Below are 21,381 nucleotides of genomic sequence, written 5' to 3'. Positions count from 1 at the left end.
TTAGGGCCGTGTTTGCTATAGCTAGGTAACTTTGTCAATTGTTACAAAACCAAAACCAAACCCGTTGCCATCGAGTCGATTCCAACTCATAGCGACCCTACAGGACAGAGTAGAACTGCCCCATAGGGTTTCCAAGGAGCTGCTGGTAGATTAGAACTGCAGGCCTTTTGGTTAGCAGCCAAGCTCTTAATCACTGCGCCACAAGGGTTCCTCGTCAGTTGGTATAGTGGTTCCCAAACCTGACTGAAGGATTAGGTGAGCCCCAGGAATCTGAAAAATTAAAGACACCCTGGAGTGATTTTCATTATCCACTAGTTTAGGGAACCATGTTGCTAGCACTTCCTATATATGAATACTTAAAGCTTCTAGGTATGAATACTTAATAGAGTACTAATCTATAACAGATCTTTTTGACTAGACTCTGCCAATAACTAGCAAGCCTTGCTTAAAGTATTACCTAAGTACTTTACTTTTTTTTAATTATAATTTGTTTCCTCATTGAGTATATTATGTATCAACATTTGTTTTTGTTCCAGAAGCTTCTATACTATTTGAAGGGCTCCCAAGGTTGCTTGGGTGTTTCTGGAGGTATCAATCTACATTAGAGGACTCCTTTGAAGTTCCTAGTTGAAGGCTTAGAATTTAGTTTGTTTTATTGAAATCTCTTGGGTTACGAAGCAATTGAGATTTTTATCTGCGCCCAAATATTAAATTCTTAAGAGTAGGATGGAAGTTTCCTTGACACTTTGTCATCTCCCTGATAAGATTAATTCAAGGATTAATTATCCAAGGAGTTTATTCACTCACTGACATTGTCTTTTTTCTAGTTGGACAGTGATTGTTTTCCCTCAATATTCCTTTAATGTTAGTCTCAAATTTGGATTACTGTCTTTAGGAGTAGAAATACTTTTAAATTTTTGGTTCTACCTTATTATATAGATTCCATATTTAAGAAGAAATTTTGAAATTGGACAGAGGTTTATAGAATTGCATTCAATTTAAAATAACCTTTAGATGTAATTTATTAATCATTATACGGAGGATGTCTTAAGACGATTTAAGTAGAAAGTTTTTCTTTATACTTTATGTCCAATTTGAATTTCTCAATGACAATCTTTTACTTTTAAAATTTAAAAATAATAAAAAGTTTGAAAATATAATTAAAGAAATAACAAATTCATTATTGCCAGGTCTCCGGCAAGAATATGCAGCTACCACATCTCGGCGCAGTTCTGGTTCATCTTGCAATTCTACAAGACGGGGTGCTTTTAGTGATCAGGAACTTGATGCACAAAGTTTAGATGATGAAGATGACAGTATGCATCATGCAGTATACCCTGCTGTTAACAGGTTTTCACCATCACCACGCAATTCACCTCGACCGTCACCTAAGCAGTCACCCAGAAATTCACCTCGTTCACGATCTCCTGCTCGGGGAATGGAATATAGTAGAGTGTCCCCACAGCCTATGATTAGCCGCTTACAACAACCTCGCCTTTCACTGCAAGGCCATCCCGCAGATTTACAGACAAGCAATGTTAAAAATGAAGGTAAAACCTAGCAGATTTTACTTACAATTAGAATGTTCCTGGGACAAAATTGTTCTTCATATTTTAGTATGCAGGTAACTCACACTTGACCAAGGTTTTCTATTTTGTATAAGTAGATCAAGAATTTAGTCAAGTTTACAGTTTTATTAAGGGTGAAATCAATATAAAAGTTCAGGAGAAATACTTGGTTATCTTTTGCTTTACTCATGAAGTGATCTGTATTTAGATTTTTAATTAACAATTTATGATTCTTCTTAAAGGTTCTCTTATTCTATCCATTTACAGACTCAGGATTAAGGGTTTGTTTATTTTTAGTAGAAACCCTGGTGGCGTAGTGGTTAAGTGCTATGGCTGTTAACCAAGAGGTTGGCAGTTTGAATCCGCCAGGCGCTCCTTGGAAACTCTACAGGGCAGTTCTACTCTGTCCTATAGGGTCACTATGAGTCGGAATTGACTCAACAGCAGTGGGTTTGGTTTGTTTGTTTGTTTTTTTAATAAGACAAGTACTTCCTGTTAGCTTTTCTAAAATATGCCAGATATTTAATTTAAGAACTTGATTTTTGAATGCTAAGAGTTTAATATTTTCCCTGTCTGAAAGAATAGTTTGTATTTTTAATTGAAATTCTCTTGTTACAGAAAAACTGAGACGCAGTCTTCCAAACCTGTCCCGAACATCTACCACACAAGTTGACTCAGTGAAAAGCAGTAGAAGTGATTCAAATTTTCAAGTGCCAAATGGAGGAATACCTCGCATGCAACCTCAGGCTTCAGCCAGTAAGTATCTTCCTTATGTTTTCAGGTACCAGTTATTTAAAACTATATATATATATAGATATTTTATGCTAAATAGCTGTATTAATAATTTAGCTCTTAACCTATAGCTATAGTATTAAACTATAGCTATAGTAAAATTTAGTGCTTATTAGTGCCAGTATGATATCCAGAATATATATTCCTTTGTAGGTACTTAGTTTTTCTTTAATAAACTCGACTTTTAAAATACCTCAAAGTTTGTTTTATTGTCACATGTTTTTAGAGTGTATCATAATTAAAACAAACAATTCGTTATTCAAACCTTTAATGTCTCAAATCTATTACCAAAGTTGGATTTTTCCAGCTCCTTTTTTCTTTCCAAAACAAAAGTAAACCATAAGAACTCTTGGATAATCTTTTATTTCCACATCTGTTGATGTAAAATATTTGGTTTTAATTTGATTGATTTTCTATTTCAGATAAGAATTTTTTTATGAAAAAATATAATATTGAGTTAGTGTGAATATCAGTTTAATTCATAATCCTATTCCAATTAAAATTTGAGATAGTAAATTACCAGAAGCCAAATTCTTTGAGAATCAATCAAGATTTCTCTATTTAAATTATCTTTTGAAAATTAAATTAATACTTAGCATTAACATTAAAGTCTTAGATAAACAGAGAGGATGGTTTTGGAAATATTAAAGAAACAAATACATATAGATCATATTTTTTAGTGAGTTCTGGTGGCCAGATAGATACTGAACTATGGATGTAGCAAATCTTTCTGAATGGATAAAATGTTTTTTGTATTCATTTATTATTATTCATAATAAATATGAGTTTCTATTTTGTGACAAGTAGTATGCTCATTTGCGACAAAGATTACAGCCAAGAAAACTCTGTGGAGCAGTTCTACTCTATAACACATGGGGTCACCATGAGTTGGAATCAACTCAACAGCAACAAGTTTGGTTATTTTTGGTTAGTACTAAGTAGTAGTAGGAATTTCTACTATAACACAAGTATACATTTTTAAAAACTTCACATTCTGCCATACTCCATGTTAAAAAATGACAGAATTTTTGGGAAAAGTCGTCCTAGGACAGACCACTAAAATCCAAGCAGCCTTCTTACCAGAGCATTAATAAAAACAATAATGATCCTATAAAAATACTAGCACAGTTAAAGGTATGTTAAGTTCTTCATGTATTAAGAAAAATATAACTCCAGCAAATACAGGACTTCATGTTTTTTTTAAGTTGAAGGCAGCTTAATTGAAAGGAAGAATTGAGGCTGTTGAATTAAGGAGACATATGGTGGCACAGTGGTTATGAGCTTGGCTGTTAACCAAAAGGTCAGCAGTTTGAATCCACCAGCCACTCCCTGGAAACCCTATGGGACAGTTCCACTGTGTTCTATAGGGTCACTATGAATCAGAATCGACCTGATGGCAACAAGCTTGGTTTTAGTTTTTTGGATACAACATAAAGATCAAAGAGAATCAATCATGCAGTAAGAACTCCTGAGACAGAGCAGATGGCCAAACAGCCAAGAAGAGATATGGGAAGAGATGGGCATTGTGTACATTACTATACAAAGTGATTTAAAAAAGAATTGAACATTCAAAAATTATTACCCATTAAGATGTAGAAGAGAATATAGTCAAGCCAGTTTTAAAAGAACCATCACAGTTATTTCTGACATGCTTAATATGCACCCTGGAGTTTAAGTCACCCAGATTGTTCATACCGTGTTACCACCCATGGTTGAAAAGGTAACAAAGATGTGTTCCTTCATCTTCCCAAGGCTGTGAGGAAGAAATGATACAAACATGAGGTTATTGACTATTCATTTATAACTTGATGACCAAGCAATAAAATTTTGAAAGCTTTCAGTCTTTTTTTAATTTCCACGCATTTACCTTCAGCTTTATTGTGTTTAGCTGACTTCATGTACTTTATGTTAAGCTGCTGATACTTGGTGGCTCAAAAATCAACAGGCTAGGAAAAAATGCATTTGAACCAAAATGACTTCTATGATATACTGACAAGTTTCCCTTATTTACTAGTTGCATATGATATTATTCTGATGATGGAAACGCACATTCATTGTATCTTATATGAATAATCTTATTTAATCCTTAGAACAGTTCTGTGAGGTAGGAACAGTTATTAACACATTGTATAAATTAGGAAAGTGAAGCTTGGATGGTTAAATAATTTATCAAAAATATGGTCATATACAGAGTAGCAGGGGCGGGGATCTGGGGACCATGGTTTCAGGGGACATCCAGGTCCGTTGGCATAACAAAGCTTATTAAGAAAATGTTCTGCATCCCACTTCGGTGAGTGGCATCTGGGGTCTTAAAAGCTAGCAAGTGGCCATCTGAGATGCATCAGTTAGTCCCAACTCACCTGGGGTAAAGTAGAAAGAAGAAGACCAAAGACACAAGGGAAAACATGAGCCCAAGAGACAGAAAAAAAAAAAAAAACCCTCTGCCGTTGAGTCGATTCCAACTCATAGCGACCATATAGGACAGAGTAGAGCTGCTGCCCCATAGAGTTTCCAGGGAGCGCCTGGCGGATTAGAACTGCCAACGTCTTGGTTAGTAGCTGTAGCACTTAACCACTACGCACCAGGGTTTCCAAGAGACAGAAGGGGCCACGTAAACTAGAGACTCCATCAGCCTAGGGCCAGAAGAACTAGATGGTGCTGGCTACCACCAGTGGCGCCCTGACAGGGAACACAACAGAGGGTCCCTGACAGAGCAGGAGAAAAGTGGAGTGTAGAACTCAAATTCTAGTAAAAAGACCAGACTTAATGGTCTGACTGAGACTGGAGGGACCCCAGAAGACATGGACCCCCCAGACTCTCTGTTAGCCCAAAACTAAAACCATTCCTGAAGCCAACTCTTCAGGCAAAGATTAGACTGGACTATAAGACATAAAATGATATTTGTGAAGAGTGTGTTTCTTAGAGCTCAAGTAGATAAAACATGAGACTAAATGGGCAGCTCCTGTCCTGAGGTAAGATGAGAAGGCAGAGAGGGACAGGAGCTGGTTGAAGGGACACAGGAAATACAGGCTGGAAAGGAGGAGTGTGCTGTCACATTATAGGGAGAGCAACTAGGGTCACATAATAATGTGTATACATTTTTGTATGAGAAACTAACTTGAATTATAAACTTTCACTTAGCACACAAATTTTAAAAAAATATGATCATATAGTCAGCTTCTAACTGGCAGATGGGAATTCAAACCAAGGCTGACCCTGCTCAAGATCTTAAGTCCACCTAGAGAGATTTGTTACATCCATGGCTTAGTACGAAAGGCATAAAGCATAAGTAGTATTTCTATATTTTCCAAGATTTAATACTATATTTTAAAATACTATGGAAAATTTTTTCTAGAAGTTATATACCCCATTTATTCAGTTGTATACATGCAAAATAAATTTTTTGTAATTAAAACTTATATTCCAGATTTTGCGTGATTGTTATTGTCAACTGTATAAGAGCACCTTTGTGATATTCATTATCGTGCTCGTAAATAGCATAGAAAACAAGGATTCACAAAATTTTTTTTAAATGAAAGTAAGGATAGAATTTGTTATCCCTGAAATGGTGAGTGATAAATTTTATGCCTTTTAAACTTACAAATTAAGGTTAATTTTGATACTTAAGAATATCCAGTATCTGGTTGGTTGGCTTTTTTTTTTTTTTTTTTCCCCTAGTATACTTGTCTGGAACAAAAAGCTATCTATAATGTGTTAATACAACAGGAAAGAAAAATTAAATTGTTAGGAAAATTAAATAATGAAACTCATATATATTATAAAACCATGTTTTTATAGCATATACACAGAGTTCTGAATTTTTTCATCATATATCTCCAGACAGCTTTCTAGCTCTTTGTTAAAATCACCTGTATCTGTATCTTTACTCTTTACTTCATTGCATTACTCTCAGTACCAACTTTTTACACAGGATTGTTCGCTCAGCCGTTCATACGTGCTCTTGATTTAAACTGTTCTGGTGGTGCAATGGTTAAGTGCTTGGCTGCTAACCAAAAGGTTGGTGGTTCAAACCCACCCAGCAGCTCCTCGGGAGAAAGATCTGGTGATCTGCTCCTTTAAAGATTATAGTCTAGAAAACCCTGTGGGGCATTTCTGCTCTGTCGTGTGGGGTTGCTGTGAGTTGAAGATCAACTCGATGGCACCTAACAACAAGAAGCATCTCAAAGCTTTATGGAAAAATAATTTCTCACAAAAACAGAAAAAAGGAAAAGATTGGGAACCTAGAATAAAAATTTTAGTAACACAAAAATGTATTGTCCATATCTTAAACTTTAGAAAGTGGCAGAATTACCAATTGTGTAATCAACTATGGATTCACTGGAAATTTTTTCTGTAGACAAATTTTTTTTTTCTTCAAAAGTTGATAATTCAGGAAAATATATAGAGAGAACTTAAGTAATGGGATGCTAATCACTAATTTTAAATGGAAAGTATATATGCATTTTCATAATGATGTGTTTCAATATTTGAATAATGGTCAGGCAGAGAAGAAAGGTATTATCCTTTTTTTTTTTCAGTTGAATATACTTACTTTTATATTTGCAAGTATATTGAGGCTTATTTATAATTAAAATGTCAGAAACATGTACTTTGTTTTAATGTAGAATTTCCCTGTTTTCAAAACTGTATTCGGAAAAGTAGTAAACCCAGAATATTAGCAAATTTAAAACAATAAAGTTTATTTTATAAAAATAGTTAAAGATTTTTTAACATTAATACATTAAGCAAAAAATATTAAATTACCCATTTTTCTTGCAGTTTCACTTACGTCTTTGATATGTGAAAATGTATATGTGTAAATGTTCTTTGAATTAGTGTACGTATGTTTTCATATTAGCCTTCTTTTGATATATAATTATATACAAATATTAAAGTAGCAAGCTTTATACATTTGTATATGAATTGGTATTTTTTACTTTTTGTATAAACTTAAGTTGTTAGTGTAATAGATGTTGCATTTTGTTTTCTTTTAAATATTTTTCCAGCTCTTAAGTGGTAAAGCTTTGGTTCTCACTTGCTAGTTTGCATGAACCTAACTTTGCAAGGTTGCTGTTATTTCCACCTAAGGGACCACTTCTTTTGCCTTATTACTATGCCGTTCACTATTTTTATATGCTTATTTGCTGTGGCTGCATTATTGTGGATGCTGGCATTCAGATACAAATGTTATGAGAATTCTAATGTATTTTCATTATTAAAACTATTACCAATTTTAGGGTTTTGTACATGGAAAGGAAACCCTGGTGGCATAGTAGTTAAGAACTACGGCTGCTAACCAAAAGATTGGCAGTTCAGATCCACCAAGTGCTCCTTGGAAACTCCATGGGGCAGTTCTACTCTGTCCTGTAGGGTCGCTCTGAGTTGGAATCAACTCGATGGCAACGGGTTTGGTTTTGGTTTTTATACATGGGAAAGTGAGTAACTTAAAAAGTTTAAGAAAACCAGAGCACTGCAGAGGTCATGGATACATATTTTTCTCTCACTTTCTTCAAGTAAAGGAAGGAATGTTTGTCAGGAGCAAGAGTTTTTCAAAAGACTGATGTCTTGCTTTCTAAAACTACTGGACTACAGGTTTAGTTAGAAAGTTTAGTTTTCAGAAAAATCTTGGAATTACTGGTTCAGAAACAAGGAAAGGGAGTACAGAAAAGCCCAAGACAATCTACTGATTAAAAAAATTAATACTCAAAATTTGGTTAGTATTGTAACACTTTTAAAGTACTTTCACATGTATTATCTCATTTGAACCTCATAACAACCCATTTCTTATTTTCATAAAAGAGAGCAAAAATCCATATAAATTATATGAATTGTAGAGGGTCATGTAGCTAGAAAAGTGGCAAAACCGAGGCCAAATTATTTCTCCCTCCCAACTCTTCCCTGAGTCTCCTGATTTCTTCCCCATCACTGTTTGCATTACATCATACTGGCCTAACTGCAAATGAGTAGGCATCTTGGAAAATATTCTTGGGTTACTCCACTGGAGCATGATTTGGGATTAGTTATAGTGGTTTTGTATGACAAAAGTACAGGGTGCAGGATGGGTGAGGGAGTGGGTGCAGTGATTGGTGGATGAGGTTTGAGATATGGATGGGAGGCAGATGTGAGAGTTTTTCAATATATTGAGGAGTTTAAATTTCATCCTTTAAGTTTCGGGAGCCAGGGTAGGCTTTTGATCAGGTTAATTCATGGAAAGTTCACTCTGGTAGCAATGTGGACAATGGGTTAAAGTTGGAGAAAGACTAGAAATCATTTAGAAGGCTATTGCCTAATCCAGGCCAGAAAAAAAGATATGAACAAAGGCAGTGGTAGAAAATATGTGACTTGGAAATACTAAGAATAGAGGTAGAGAGGGAAAGAGGATTAGAGGATGGCTTTGAATGAGAATTTGTAAGCAAGAAAAGATTTTAAACAAATATGGGGGGTGGGCAGCAGGGGGCAATTTACCTAGCAGTAATTAACATTCATTCACAGTGGCTTTTCTAGTATTTGGCATGTAGAGATTATTTTTGACATCTCCCTCTATATGATAAAATTGTGTTTAATAATAGTTACAAAATGAAATGAGTTATAATAATAAAAAAAATAGCCAGGAAAAAATGCACAGTGAAAATATTCTTTTATCGAACTTTCTGTTTTATAATTGTTAGTAAAATAAATAAAATCAAGATTATTGCACCAAAAATAAATAAATAAAAGTTAATGGGTTAATACTTTTTAACTACATTAATTTTTTTAAAAAAGGAAAAATACGTTTTTCATATTGGTCTATCACAGTAACGAGCATTAGTTTTAACTTCCGCATATTTGTCAGTAACTTCCTCAGAGTTGATCTTCTTTGCGTATTCAGGCTCTATACACACTGTGGCCAGTTTTATCAGTTTATCTTATAATTAATTTAAAAACACAGTCTTTAAATTTTAATTTCAAAAGGCCCCCTGCCCTCCCCCATAACTGACATACAAATAAGAAAAGTCTGAAGCATAATTTTGGCAGGCAGAGATTCATAAAAATCTCATTTTGGAATAAATTCTAGAAATTGCCATACTGTCCACATTTTTGTTTTTGGGGAATCGAGTCTAATGATTTTTAAATGTCTTTACAGTTTAAAAATTTGAAACATAAACTCAAAGTCACGTATAATGACAGAATCAAGCCAATTCACGTTCTGTTTCATTGCCTTTAATAATCACTGTACCGTTGTTGTTTATTTCTAATCTGTTTAAAGATAGGAATATATTGCATCACAGGGATCAGAGGTACCTACTGCTTAAGTGAGCTTGAATGATTTCATATTGCTAGGAGCTTACCCGTGAAAGAAATGCATGTCTGAGTCCACCTGTGTACTGTGTACTGAGAGTTCTCCTAATTAACTTTCATGTAAATGCAATATTTATTCAAAGATAAGTAAATCAGAGGTACTAATTAAAAGCTTACACATATGTTATTAAAACTCAACAGTAGCTGCAACAATTATTTCTAATTTAGACCAACACATTATTTTTTTCCTGGAAGAATATTTTACCACTGACATTGTTTATTTTTGCTGGGACGTGGTGATAATAAAAAGGACCAAGGTGGTTTTATTTTTGTTTCAAAATACCCTAAAGACAATACACCTTCTAATGCCATGTACATGGGAGTGGTTGGGGGTGCTTTTGCCCCATGAAGAGGGTGAAAAGAATTGAATGTAGGGAGACCAAAAAAGGACACTGCTATAATCCAAAGGAGCCGTGGTGGCACAGTAGTTAAGAGCTTGGTTCAAATCCACCAGCTGCTCCTTGGAAACTCTATGGGGAGGTCTACTCTGTCTTATAGGGTTGCTATGAGTTGGAATCGACTCAACAGCAATGGGTTTTGGGTATAATCCAAAAATGGGGGGGTTAAAGTCTGAATTAAGTACTTGGGGACAATGGAGATGTAAAGGAAGGGATACATCTAAGGGACTACAAGAGGTAAATGGTATTTAAAGTAAATCTTTGAACTAGAATGACTTGGAAAATGATGGTATATGTTTGACAGAAATACAGAAGCTTTCAGAGCTGGCTTGCGGAGGAGGACACTAACCTAAACAATGGTAGCCTGGAAGGATAATTGTTTTTCTGTACCATCTCTGCTTCTCACAGTGGGGTCTTGCTAATCTGGGATTATATAAACATTAAAAAGGAAACCAAGGAAAGTTTTAAACCATAAATACTTTTGAGTAGCTAACACATTGAACTCTGTTATTTTAGAAAGATCTGGATAGTTTCAGTTAAGCTACTGGATCATTTTAAAAAATGATGTTTTCTTTGGAAAACTGATCAAATTAAAATTGATAATTCAGATAAAATTTAGATTTTTAAATTTGATTAATATGTGACTAGTGGTATCTTCTGAAAATCAGTCATTTCATTCTGTCTGTATTAGACAAATTTAGACTTTTCTGCCTGATTTTATTCGTAGTCTGAATCTCTGAATTTCTATGTGGACAGCTTTCACTTCTCTGTAGATACCATTGTTATGACACTGTCCATGAAATTTGAGAGATAAATAGGGTTTATTGGTTTCATTGTAGTTACTAATTCAAATAGGACCTTTCCAAAGGGGTTCGTTATAGATTATGTATGATATTAAGCCCTCATTTAAAAAAAAACTTTTTATATAGTTGCTAATTGCCAGAGTATATACAGTTATCTCACTCCCCTCCCCTTAATCCTCTTCAACCACACTGACTTCTTTTTATTCTTCAGACACTGTAGGTGCACTCCTACCTCAGGTCCTTTGTAGTTGCTTTTCTCTCTGCCTGGAAAGCTTTTCCTCCAGAGGGCTCACTCCCTCTCTTCCTTCAGATCTTTGCACAGATATCATCTTCTCAGGGAAATGCTTCCCGATCTCTCTTTGTAATTGCAACTTAAATATCCTCCTACTTCCTGTCCCCCCTTTCCAACTTAATTTTCTCCTTAGCAGCTATCACCATCTAGTGGGCCATATCTTTTCCTTATTTGTTTATTGTCTGTGTCTCCTTCCCTAGAATGTTAGTTCCATGAGAGTAGGAACTGTTATCTAGTCAGCTCCTGAATCCATTGTACCTAGTACAGTGCCTGGAACCAAGTAGGTACTCAACTATTTGAATATAAACAGAAATAAATGAATGAAAAAATATGAATGGATGAAAACATGAATAAATATGTAAATGCTAACTATTTGGTAATGATAATATTCTTTTTGTGTGGGATAGATATGAGGTAATGCATTATTATAAAATCTATTTTTGAAGTATGGAGAATTTTTTGCTAGTCTGCCTGGCGGTATTTAAGTTGACTTGAAATAAAACATTCAGCAACAGCAGTGTTTGGTGTGCTATATAATATTTGAAATCAAATACATTTGCTACTTTTAAAACATATTTATTATCAGACATATAGTGAGAAAACCAAATAGTTCTTCAGCTTTGATAGAGTTAAGCAATAGAGCAAGAGAGAAATTCTTCTTAAATTTCTCTGATGATAAACCAGGCATCCCTTTATCACCCCAGTGCTTGTTTATGCTCTGGCCAGATTTATGGGGGTGGGATCTCTTTTTTTTTAATACATAATTCCTAGAGGTTTATGAAGTTTGACTTTTAAATTGGTGAGTGAAATTTTAGAGCTACTTAAACAGGTGACCACACTGGTAAGCATAGTATTCATCAGTCATGGGAGCTGTAACTCTGGAGGGTCCTGGGCTGCTGCTTACAGGGCTATTTTCAGAGTTTCAGTGCTGTTAATAGAAGAGTTTGAAGAAAGCTTAGAACTCATCATTGATCATTTTAAAATGCAGGTGTCCTGACTCCTCCAGAACCTTCAACCCTACACCAACACACACGCGTGTGCACACACACACATCCACCTACATGCATGTGTGCACAGCCTAGTTATGGTGCTATCCAGAGTCTGAGGTATAAATTAGTGTATTCTATAGTCAGATGATATATTGGATGTATTAAAGCTACTAGATTGTGATTCCTTGAGGACCTCCCTGGTTCTGAGTTTTCTTCTCCTTTTTGAGTATGGGGATTACTGTATCATGTTAGGGCATTTCATCTAACAATAACTGCTTTGCCAAAATCTGCTTTTTTTGCATTGAACAAGTACCGCATTTATTTTATTCTGTATTGTGTGCCTGTGTTCATCACTTTTACTTAGCTTTGTATTTGTATTCTTTGCATTCTGTAGCATGTTTGCTGGTGGTTTGTTTTCTCTTTGATATTTTGATCGATTGCATATTGGAGGTTTTTGATCTTACATGCTATTTCTATAAGTATGTACTTTGCACTAAGATTTCTATCCTTTTTCCTTTCCAATTTAATGCACTAAGCATCACTTTAAAATTCCACTGCTTCTAGGATTCTAAAATAATTGTACCTTACAGTTTCTGTTCCTTGATAAAGTTTCAAGTTTGTATTCAAATATTCACATTTACAGAAGCTATAGCCTTTATCTTGTCCTTCCAGGCAAATATTACAGTTCCTTATTTTTCAACAGCTTCGCAAAGGCTGAAAAATTTGCCTCGTACTTCCCTCAAAGCCAAACAGTTGCTTCAAACTTCATCTACAAAAAGAGGTAACTACAGCCTCTTACTAAGTTTAACATTTCAGCAAATGATCAAGTTAGTTAAATCTTATAACTTCTGAAATACTGAGTCAGTCATGTCTATAAGGCATGTTTTAGCCTTCTTTAAAAAAATAAATAGCGTGGATTCATTCTCTTTGTTATTTGGATAATTCCGGAAGAAACATTTTTCCTACAGAGGTATGTATTGGATGGCTATTTAAAAGAGGTTAAAAGATAAATAGCATTAATGTTATGGACCTTATTTTCTTACCAACCTAAGACCAAAGAGGTCATTGTTGTAAATTAATGTTAGATGGACTAATAAAGGCTTTAGAATGAATCAAATGTGTCAGACATTCTCTATGACAGTGTTTTGTCCTTTGACTTCAATTTTTGGGTGTACTTACCTGTAGGATAGAATGGGAACACTTTTACATTAGAAGTTGGAGTTAAATTATAGGTTGCTGCGGTGCTTGAATATGTTTGGAGTGGTAGCTTTCGGAAAAACTGAGTTTTTAAGAAATATATGAATGTTGGGTACCAAAGTAATTGCATATTGGTTCTAAGAGATTGGATGTATGATCAGCTAGAAAGAAGCAAAATTGGGAGAAATACCGTGGGATTGGATAAGCCAGAATTAAGTAATGAGTAGAAGTCCTAAAGGCAATGAGTCAGAACAAATATAGGCAATGAGGAAAAATATTTCTTCATAACATGAAGGCTTCCCAGTAGCTTCAGAACTCAATAGTAGGTGGGAGATAAAGCACTAAAGGAAATGCTGTGGGAGGAGGAGTTTAAGATTTGATTTGTTGGAAAAAGACTTAGTTAATATGATTACAGAAGCTCTGTAATTATTTTAGCAAACTCATTAATGGAAGCCTTTTAGCAACCACTTAATGGATTCATTATAATTTAAGGAAATAGTTTTAGAGAACAGAACCTAAAGGAAATAGAATAGTCAAATAGAAAATAGGATGTGTAGATGTTTCTTATTTGAATGTAAGAAGTTGACCATGGGCCTCAAATAAAAGATATCTTTTGGTCCCACTCTCAGAAATAATAGACTGGATAGATTATTTTTTTTATGGTGAAGGAGGTGACTTATCAGGAGTAATTATAAGAAGAGATTCTTACAGGGATTATTTAGAAACTTTAGGCCTCTTTTTTGAGACTTCTAGATATGTTTTTTGTTTTAGATATGTGTGAGTACTTCCATGGCTGGAGGGAGGCAGGTGAAAACATATGAGTTTAAAAGGATTATGATGTTTAAAATAGCACATGAGATTATTATACCATAATAAAAGTATAGAGGATTTTAAACTTATATGAATTTCATTTTTGTATGCTGCTGTAGACTGCTTCATAATGTTTTTTGGAATGAGATTTAAATAATTTTAAATTTTTTCTCAAAGATTTTATGTTGCTCTCTTTAGGTTAAGAAGACCATAACCTTTTCTGGCTGAATTAATTTTTTTTTTTCCTTCCTGTAGGGAAAGTACTATTTTTATGACCCTGAACCATGAAATTGCTTACCCTCTATGATATGATAACAGGAAAACCCACTCAAAACTGTTACGAGCTAGAATTCCTGGCACCTTTAACTGTCTAGTTTACTTAGTAAAGGGAGAGGTGTGTGTGTGTTTGGCTTTCTTGTTTCATTTTGTTTAAATTTTTTTTAGCCTAGTTAAAAAAGAAATTGATAAAATCTGTATAATAAAAGATTCGCCATTTCAGCCATTTTTGTGTGTACAATTCAGTAACGCTAATTACGTTCTCTATGTTGTGGCATCACCACAATCCCTTTGCAAAATTCTTCCACATGCTTAACAGAAACTCAGTAGCCCTTAAGCAATACCTCTCATTTCCTCCTCCCACCTGCCCTTGGTAACCACTAATAAACTTTGGTGTCTATGCAGTTGTCTTTTCTAGATATGTCAGATAAGTGGGATCATACAATATTTGTCCTTTTGTGTCTGACGCATTTCACCCAGCAAGCATAGTGTTTTAAAGATACATCTGTAACATGTACCAAAACTTCATTTTTCTTTATGGCTGAATAACATTCCACTGTATGGTTATACTACCTTTTGTTTATCCGTTCATCTGTTGTTGGGCACTTGGGTTGTTTCCACCTTTCCATGTGTTTCCGCCGTTTTATTTGAGTCCCTGCTTTCAAGTCTTTTGGGTAAATATCCAGGAGTAGAATTGCTGGATCATATAGTAATTTTATGTTTCACTTTTTCAGGCACCGCCAAACTATTTCCCGTAGCGGCTGCACCATTTACATTCCCACCAGCAATGGATAAGAGTTCCAGTTTCTTTACATCTTTGCCAACACTTGGTCGTTTTCCATTTTTTCTGATCATAGCAGTCTTAGTGAGAATGAAGTGGTATCTCATTGTGGTTTTTATTTGCACTTCCACATGACTAATGATGTTGAGCATCTTTTCATGTGCTTCTTGGCCATTTGTATGTGTTCTTTAATGAAATGTCTATTTTGAAGTCCTTCGCCCATTTTTTAGTTGAATTGTTTGTCTTTTTGTTGTTGAATTACAGGAGTTCCTTAAATATTCTGATATTAAACCCTTATCAGATGTATAAACCAAAAAAAAAAAACAAAAAACCATTGCTGTTGAGTCTGACTCACAGCGACCCTATAGGACAGAGTAGAACTGCCTGCCCCATAGCTTTTCCAAGGAGCACCTGGTGGATTTGAACTGCTAACCTTAGCCGTAACTCTTAACCACTATGCCGACAGAGTTTCCATCCGATAGATAGTTCTCAAATATTGTCTCTCATTCTGTAGGTTGTCTCTTTGTTGATAAAATCTTTTGATGCATGTGAGTTTTAATTTTGATGAAGTTCAGTTTATTTTTTTTCTTTTGTTGCTCATACTTTTGATGTCATATCTAAGTACCCATTGCCGAAAACTAGGTCCTGAAGAACAACCCCTATGTTCTGTTCCATAAGTTTCATGGTTTTAGTTTTTACATTTAAATCATTTATCTGTTTTGAGTTAATTTTTGCATATGGTGTGAGGGTATGGGTCCAGCTTCATTCTTTTGCACATGGAGATTCAGTTGTCCCAGTACCATTTCTTGAAGAGACTATTCTCTTCCCTGTTGAATGCACTTAGCACCCTTGTCAAAAACTAATGGACCATAGGTTTATGAGTTTATTTCTGGCCTCTTAATTCTATTTTATTGGTCTGTGTATCTTTCATTATACTGGTACCAGACTTTTGTGATTATTATAGCTTTATAATATGTTTTGAAATTGGGAAGTGTGAGTCCTGCTACATTTTTCTTCTCTTTCAGGATTGTTCTGGCTATTTGGGGCCCCTTACAGTTCCGTATAAATTTGAGAATTTTCTTTTCCATTTCTGCAAGAAGGTTCTTTACATTTTGATCATTTCGTGTTGAATCTATAGCTCTCTTTGGGTAGTATTGACATCTTAACAATATTAAGTCTTCTATCCATGAACAAAGAATGGCTTTACATTTATTTAGAACTTAAGTTTTTTCAGCAATGCTCTAGTTTTCAGTGTACAAGTTATTTGCCTTCCTGGTTAAATTTATTCCTAGGTGTTCTTTTAGATTCTAGTATAAATGGAATCATTTTCCTAATTTCCTATTCAGATTGCCCACTACTAATGTATAGAAAGGAGAAAAATTTGGCAGTCTGCTTCCGTAAAGATTATAGCCTTGGAAACCCTGTGGGGCAGTTTTACTCTGCCTGTAGGATTGCTCTGAGTCACAACGGACTTGATAGCAACGGGTTTGGATTTGGTTTTACATGTATAGAAACCCAGCTGATTTTTGTGTTGACCTTGTACCCTGCCACTTTATAGAATTCATTTATTACCTCTAGTGGCTTTTTTGTGGATCCTTTGGGGTTTTTTATATATAGGACTGTGTCATGTGTGAAAAGGATAGTTTTACCTCTTCCTTCCTGGTTTGGATACCCCTTATTTCTTTTTCTGGCCTAGTTACTCTGGCTAGGGCTTCAAGTACAATATTGGATAGCCGTGGTGAGAGCAGGTGTTCTTGTGCTACTGCTGATCTTAAGGGGAAAGCTCTCAGGTTTTCTCCACTGAGTATGATGTTAGCCGTGAATTTTTCATAAATGCCCTTTATCAGATTGAGGAATTTCCCATTTCTAGTTTATTAAGTGTTTCTGGCATTTTGTTTGTTTTTTCATGAAAAGGTGTTGAATTTTGTCAAATGCATTTTCTGTGTCAATTGAGATGATCATGTGCTTCTTTTCCTTTGTTCTATTAATGTAATATATTGATTGATTTTCTAAGATTGAGCCACAGTTGCATTCTTGGGATAAATCCCAATTGATCATGGTATATAATCCTTTCAGTATGCTTTTGAATTTGGTTTGCTAGTATTCTGTTGAAGATTTTTGCATCTATATTCATAAGGTGTTCTGGTCTGTAGTTTTCTTGTGGTTTCTTTGTCTGGCTTTGGTATCAGGATACTTCTAGCCTTATAAGATGAGTTAGGAAGTGTTCTCTCTTCTATTTTTTGGAAGAGCTTAAGAGGGATTGGTGTCACTTCCTCTATAAATGTTAGTAGAATTCTCCCGTGAAGCCATCTGGTCCAGGATTTTTTTTTTCCCTTGGGAGTTTTTGATTGCTGATTCAATCTCTTCAATTGTTAATGAGTCTGTTGAGATTTTCTATTTCTTTAATCAGTTTAGGTAGTTTATGTTTCTGGGACTTTGTTCATTTTATCAACATTATCTAATTTGTTGGCATATAATTATTTATAGTGTTATGATCCTTTTTTTTACTGTAGGGTTGGTTGTAATGTCCCCAGTTCCATTTTTCATTTTAGAAATGTGTATCTTCTCTTTCCATTTCTTTGTCAGTTTAGCTAAAAGTTTGTCAATTTTATTGATCTTTTCAAAAAAATCAACTTCGGGTTTTGTTGATTCTCTCTATTGTTTTCCTATTCTCTGTGTCATTATTTCTGCTGTGATCATTGTTATTTTCTTTCTTCTGGTAGATTTGGGCTTACTTTGCTCTTCCTTTTCTACTCCTCAAGTTATAAAGTTAGGTTACTGATTTTGGATCTTTCTTTTTTAATGTAGGTATTTACTGCTATGAATTTCTCCCTGATTATGGCCTTTGCTGTATCTCATGTTTTAGTATGTTGTGGTTTCATACTCATTTGACTCTTATTTTATGATTTATCTTTTGATTTCTTCCTTGACTCACTGGGTGTTTAATAGTGTGTTGTTTAATTTCCATATGATTGCAAATTTACAGTTTTCCTTTTGTTATTAATTTCTAGTTTTATTACATTGTGAGAAAATATACTTTGAATGATTTTTGTATTTTTAGATTTAGACTTGTTTTGTGACCTATCATGTCATCTGTCCTGGAGAATGATCCATTTGCACTGCAGGAAAATGTGTTTTGTGCTGTTGTTGGGTAAAGTACTCTATATATCTCTGTTAGGTCTAGTTGGTTTATAGTGTTTACATCCTCTTTTCCTTACTGATCTTTCAAGGTGTTGTATTATCTGTTATTAAAAGTAGTATATGAAAGTCTGCAACTATCACTGTAGAACTGTCTATTAATCCCCTTCAGTTCTCAGTGTTTAGTTCATGTATTTTGGGGCTCTGGGAAACCTTGGTGGCGTAGTGGTTAAGTGCAATGGCTGCTAACCAAAGGGTCAGCAGTTCGAATCTGCCAGGTGCGCCTTGGAAACTCTATGGGGCAGTTCTGCTCTGTCCTATAGGGTCGCTATGAGTTGGAATCGATTCAACGGCACTGGGTTTGGTTTTTTGGTTTGATGTTAGGTACATATGTATTTATATATCTTATTGATGAATTGAACCTTTTATCATTATGTAATGCCCTTCTTTGTCCCTTACGGCGTAGTGGTTAAAAGCTCAGCTGCTAACCAAAAGGTTGGCAGTTCAAATCCACCAGCAACTCCTTGGAAACCTTATGGCACAGTTCTGCCCTGTCCTGTAGGGTCGGCTATGAGTCGGAATCAACTCGATAGCAGTGGGTTGTCGCTTATAGGAGATTTTGACTTAAAGTCTATTTTGTCTGATAGCAGTGTAGACATCCCACCTGTCTTTTGGTTCATTTTTACTTGGTATATTTTTCCCCTATCCTTTCACTTTCAACCTATTTGTGTCTTCGGGTCTAAGGCATTTCTCTTGTAGGTGGCATATAGATGGCTCATGATATTTTGTATCCATTCTCCTACCCTGACTTTCAGTTGGAGAATTTAATCCATTTGTATTTAAAGTAATTATTGACTAGCAAGGAAGGACTTCTGCTATTTTGCTATTTATTTTTTATGTGTCTTACACCTTTTGGTATGACACAGCCTTGCTTGCTAAAAGTGAAAGGACTTGAAGCTCTTATTGATGAAAATCAAAGCCTTTAGTATGGGTTACACCTCAATATAAAAAAAACAAAAATCCTCACAACTGGACCAATAAACAACATCATGACAAATGGTGAAAACATTGAGGTTGCCAAGGATTTCATTTTATTTGGATCCATAGTCAACACCCATGGAAGCAGCAGTCAAGAAATCAAAAACGCATTGGGCAAATCTGCTGCAAAAGACCTCTTTAAAGTGTTGAAAAGCAAAGATGTCACCTTGAGTAATAAGGTGCACCTGACCCAAGCCATGCTGTTTTCAGCCATCTCATATTCATATGAAAGCTGGACAGTGAGTAAGGAAGACTGAAGAAGAATTGATGTCTTTGACTTGTGGTGTTGGCAAAGAATATTGAATATACCATGGACTGCCAAAAGAACAAATCTTGTCTTGGAAGAAGTACAACTGGAATGCTCCTTGGAAGCAAGGATGGCACGACTACGTCTCACATACTTTGGACGTGTTATCAGGAGGGATCAGTCCCTGGAGAAGGACATCATGCTTGCTAAAGTAGAGGGTCAGCACAAAAGAGGACCCTCAACAAGATGGATTGACACAGTGGCTGCAACAATTGGCTCAAGCATAACAACGATTGTGAGGATGGTGCGGGAGCAGGCAGCGTTTCATTCTGTTGTGCATGGGGTCACTATGAGTTGGAACCAACTTGATGGCACCTAATAACAACAACAACACCTTTGGGATTTTGTGATTATCATTTTTTCTCATAGTGACCCAAATTTGGCAGAAACTTTAGGGTCGCTATGAGTTGGAATCAACTCAGCAGCAATGAGTTTATACCTGCTTTGTCCCTCATTTCATGCAATACTGCCGACATTTATGTTTGTTCATTTTTAATGAAGCACTTTGATTCCCTTCTCCTTCCTTTTGTGTATATTTTTTTAGATATTTTCTTTGTGTTTACCATGAGCATTACATTTAACGTCTTAAATTTATAACAACCTAGTTTAAACTGAAACCACCTTAACTTCAGTAACATTCTATACCACCCCTCACCTTTTCTATAGTTGTTATTATAAATTATTTATATACTATGTGCCCAATAATATACATTTATAATTATATATCAAGTATTTGTCTTTTGGAATCATGTAACATAACTACTAAAGTTTCAAACCAAAATTACCATAAAACTGGCCCTTATCTTTTCCCATAAAATTACCTTTATTGAACATCTTTCTTTTCTACATAAGTTCTTGAGTTATTGTCCAGTGCCCTGGCAGTCTATCTGAAGAACTCCCTTTACCAATTCTTATAGTGCAGGTCTGGTGGCATAGTCATTAAGTGCTACGGCTGCTAACCAAGAGTTCAGCAGTTCAAATCCGCCAGGTGCTCCTTTGAAACTCTATGGAGTAGTTCTACTCTTTTTATAGGGTCGCTATGAGTTGGAATCGACTCGACGGCAGTGGGTTTGGTTTGATAGTGCAGGTCTATAGTCAACACGAATTCTCTCAGGTTTTGTTTATCTAGGAATGTGCTAATTTTGCCCTCATCCTTGAGAGGCAGTTTTGCCAGCTGTAGAATTCTTGGGTAACAGTTCTTTTCTTTCAGCACTTTAGATATGTCGTTCCACTGCTGTCTGGCCTCCAAAGTTTCTGGGGGAAAACTGGTGCTTAATTTTATTGAGGATCCCTTGTTTTGTGACATTTATTTCTCTCTTGCTGCTTTCAGAATTCTCTATCTTTGGTTTTTGAGAGTTTGAATATAATGTATCTCGGTGTGTCTCTTTGGATTTATTCTGCTTAGACTTCGAGCTTCTTGTCTGTGTAGATTTATGTCCTTCATCAAATTTGGAATATTTTCTACCATTACTTCTTCAAATATTCTTTCTATTTCATTCTCTGTCTTTTTTATAGGTTTTTTGATCCTTTTTTCATTTTGCTCTTTGTTGTTCTTAAGTGTCGTCAAGTCAGTTCCGACTCATAGCGACTGTACGTACAACAGAACAAAACACTGCCCGGTCCTGTGCCATCCTCAGGATCGTTGTTATGCTTG

The 21,381-nt window shown here is 35.2% G+C and overlaps 1 protein-coding gene across 3 annotated transcripts in view; it reads left to right on the top strand.

The window, feature by feature from the left end:
- Positions 1 to 21,381, top strand: part of SLAIN2 (SLAIN motif family member 2) — a 100,427-nt gene that overhangs the window by 49,769 nt on the left and 29,277 nt on the right. For 2 of the 3 annotated variants that reach the window (XM_049886286.1, XM_049886288.1), the window contains exons 5-7: positions 1,191 to 1,550; positions 2,187 to 2,324; positions 12,884 to 12,961. In XM_049886286.1, coding sequence (XP_049742243.1) covers positions 1,191 to 1,550; positions 2,187 to 2,324; positions 12,884 to 12,961 — 576 coding nt within the window. The remainder of the gene's footprint in view (positions 1 to 1,190; positions 1,551 to 2,186; positions 2,325 to 12,883; positions 12,962 to 21,381) is intronic. The other variant, XM_049886287.1, reaches the window with a different exon arrangement.

This window comes from Elephas maximus, chromosome 5 (genome assembly GCF_024166365.1).
Source record: "Elephas maximus indicus isolate mEleMax1 chromosome 5, mEleMax1 primary haplotype, whole genome shotgun sequence".
Lineage (NCBI taxonomy): Eukaryota > Metazoa > Chordata > Mammalia > Proboscidea > Elephantidae > Elephas > Elephas maximus.
The sequence above is the reverse complement of the archived record's forward strand: the minus strand, read 5'-3'. Positions and strand labels throughout refer to the sequence as shown.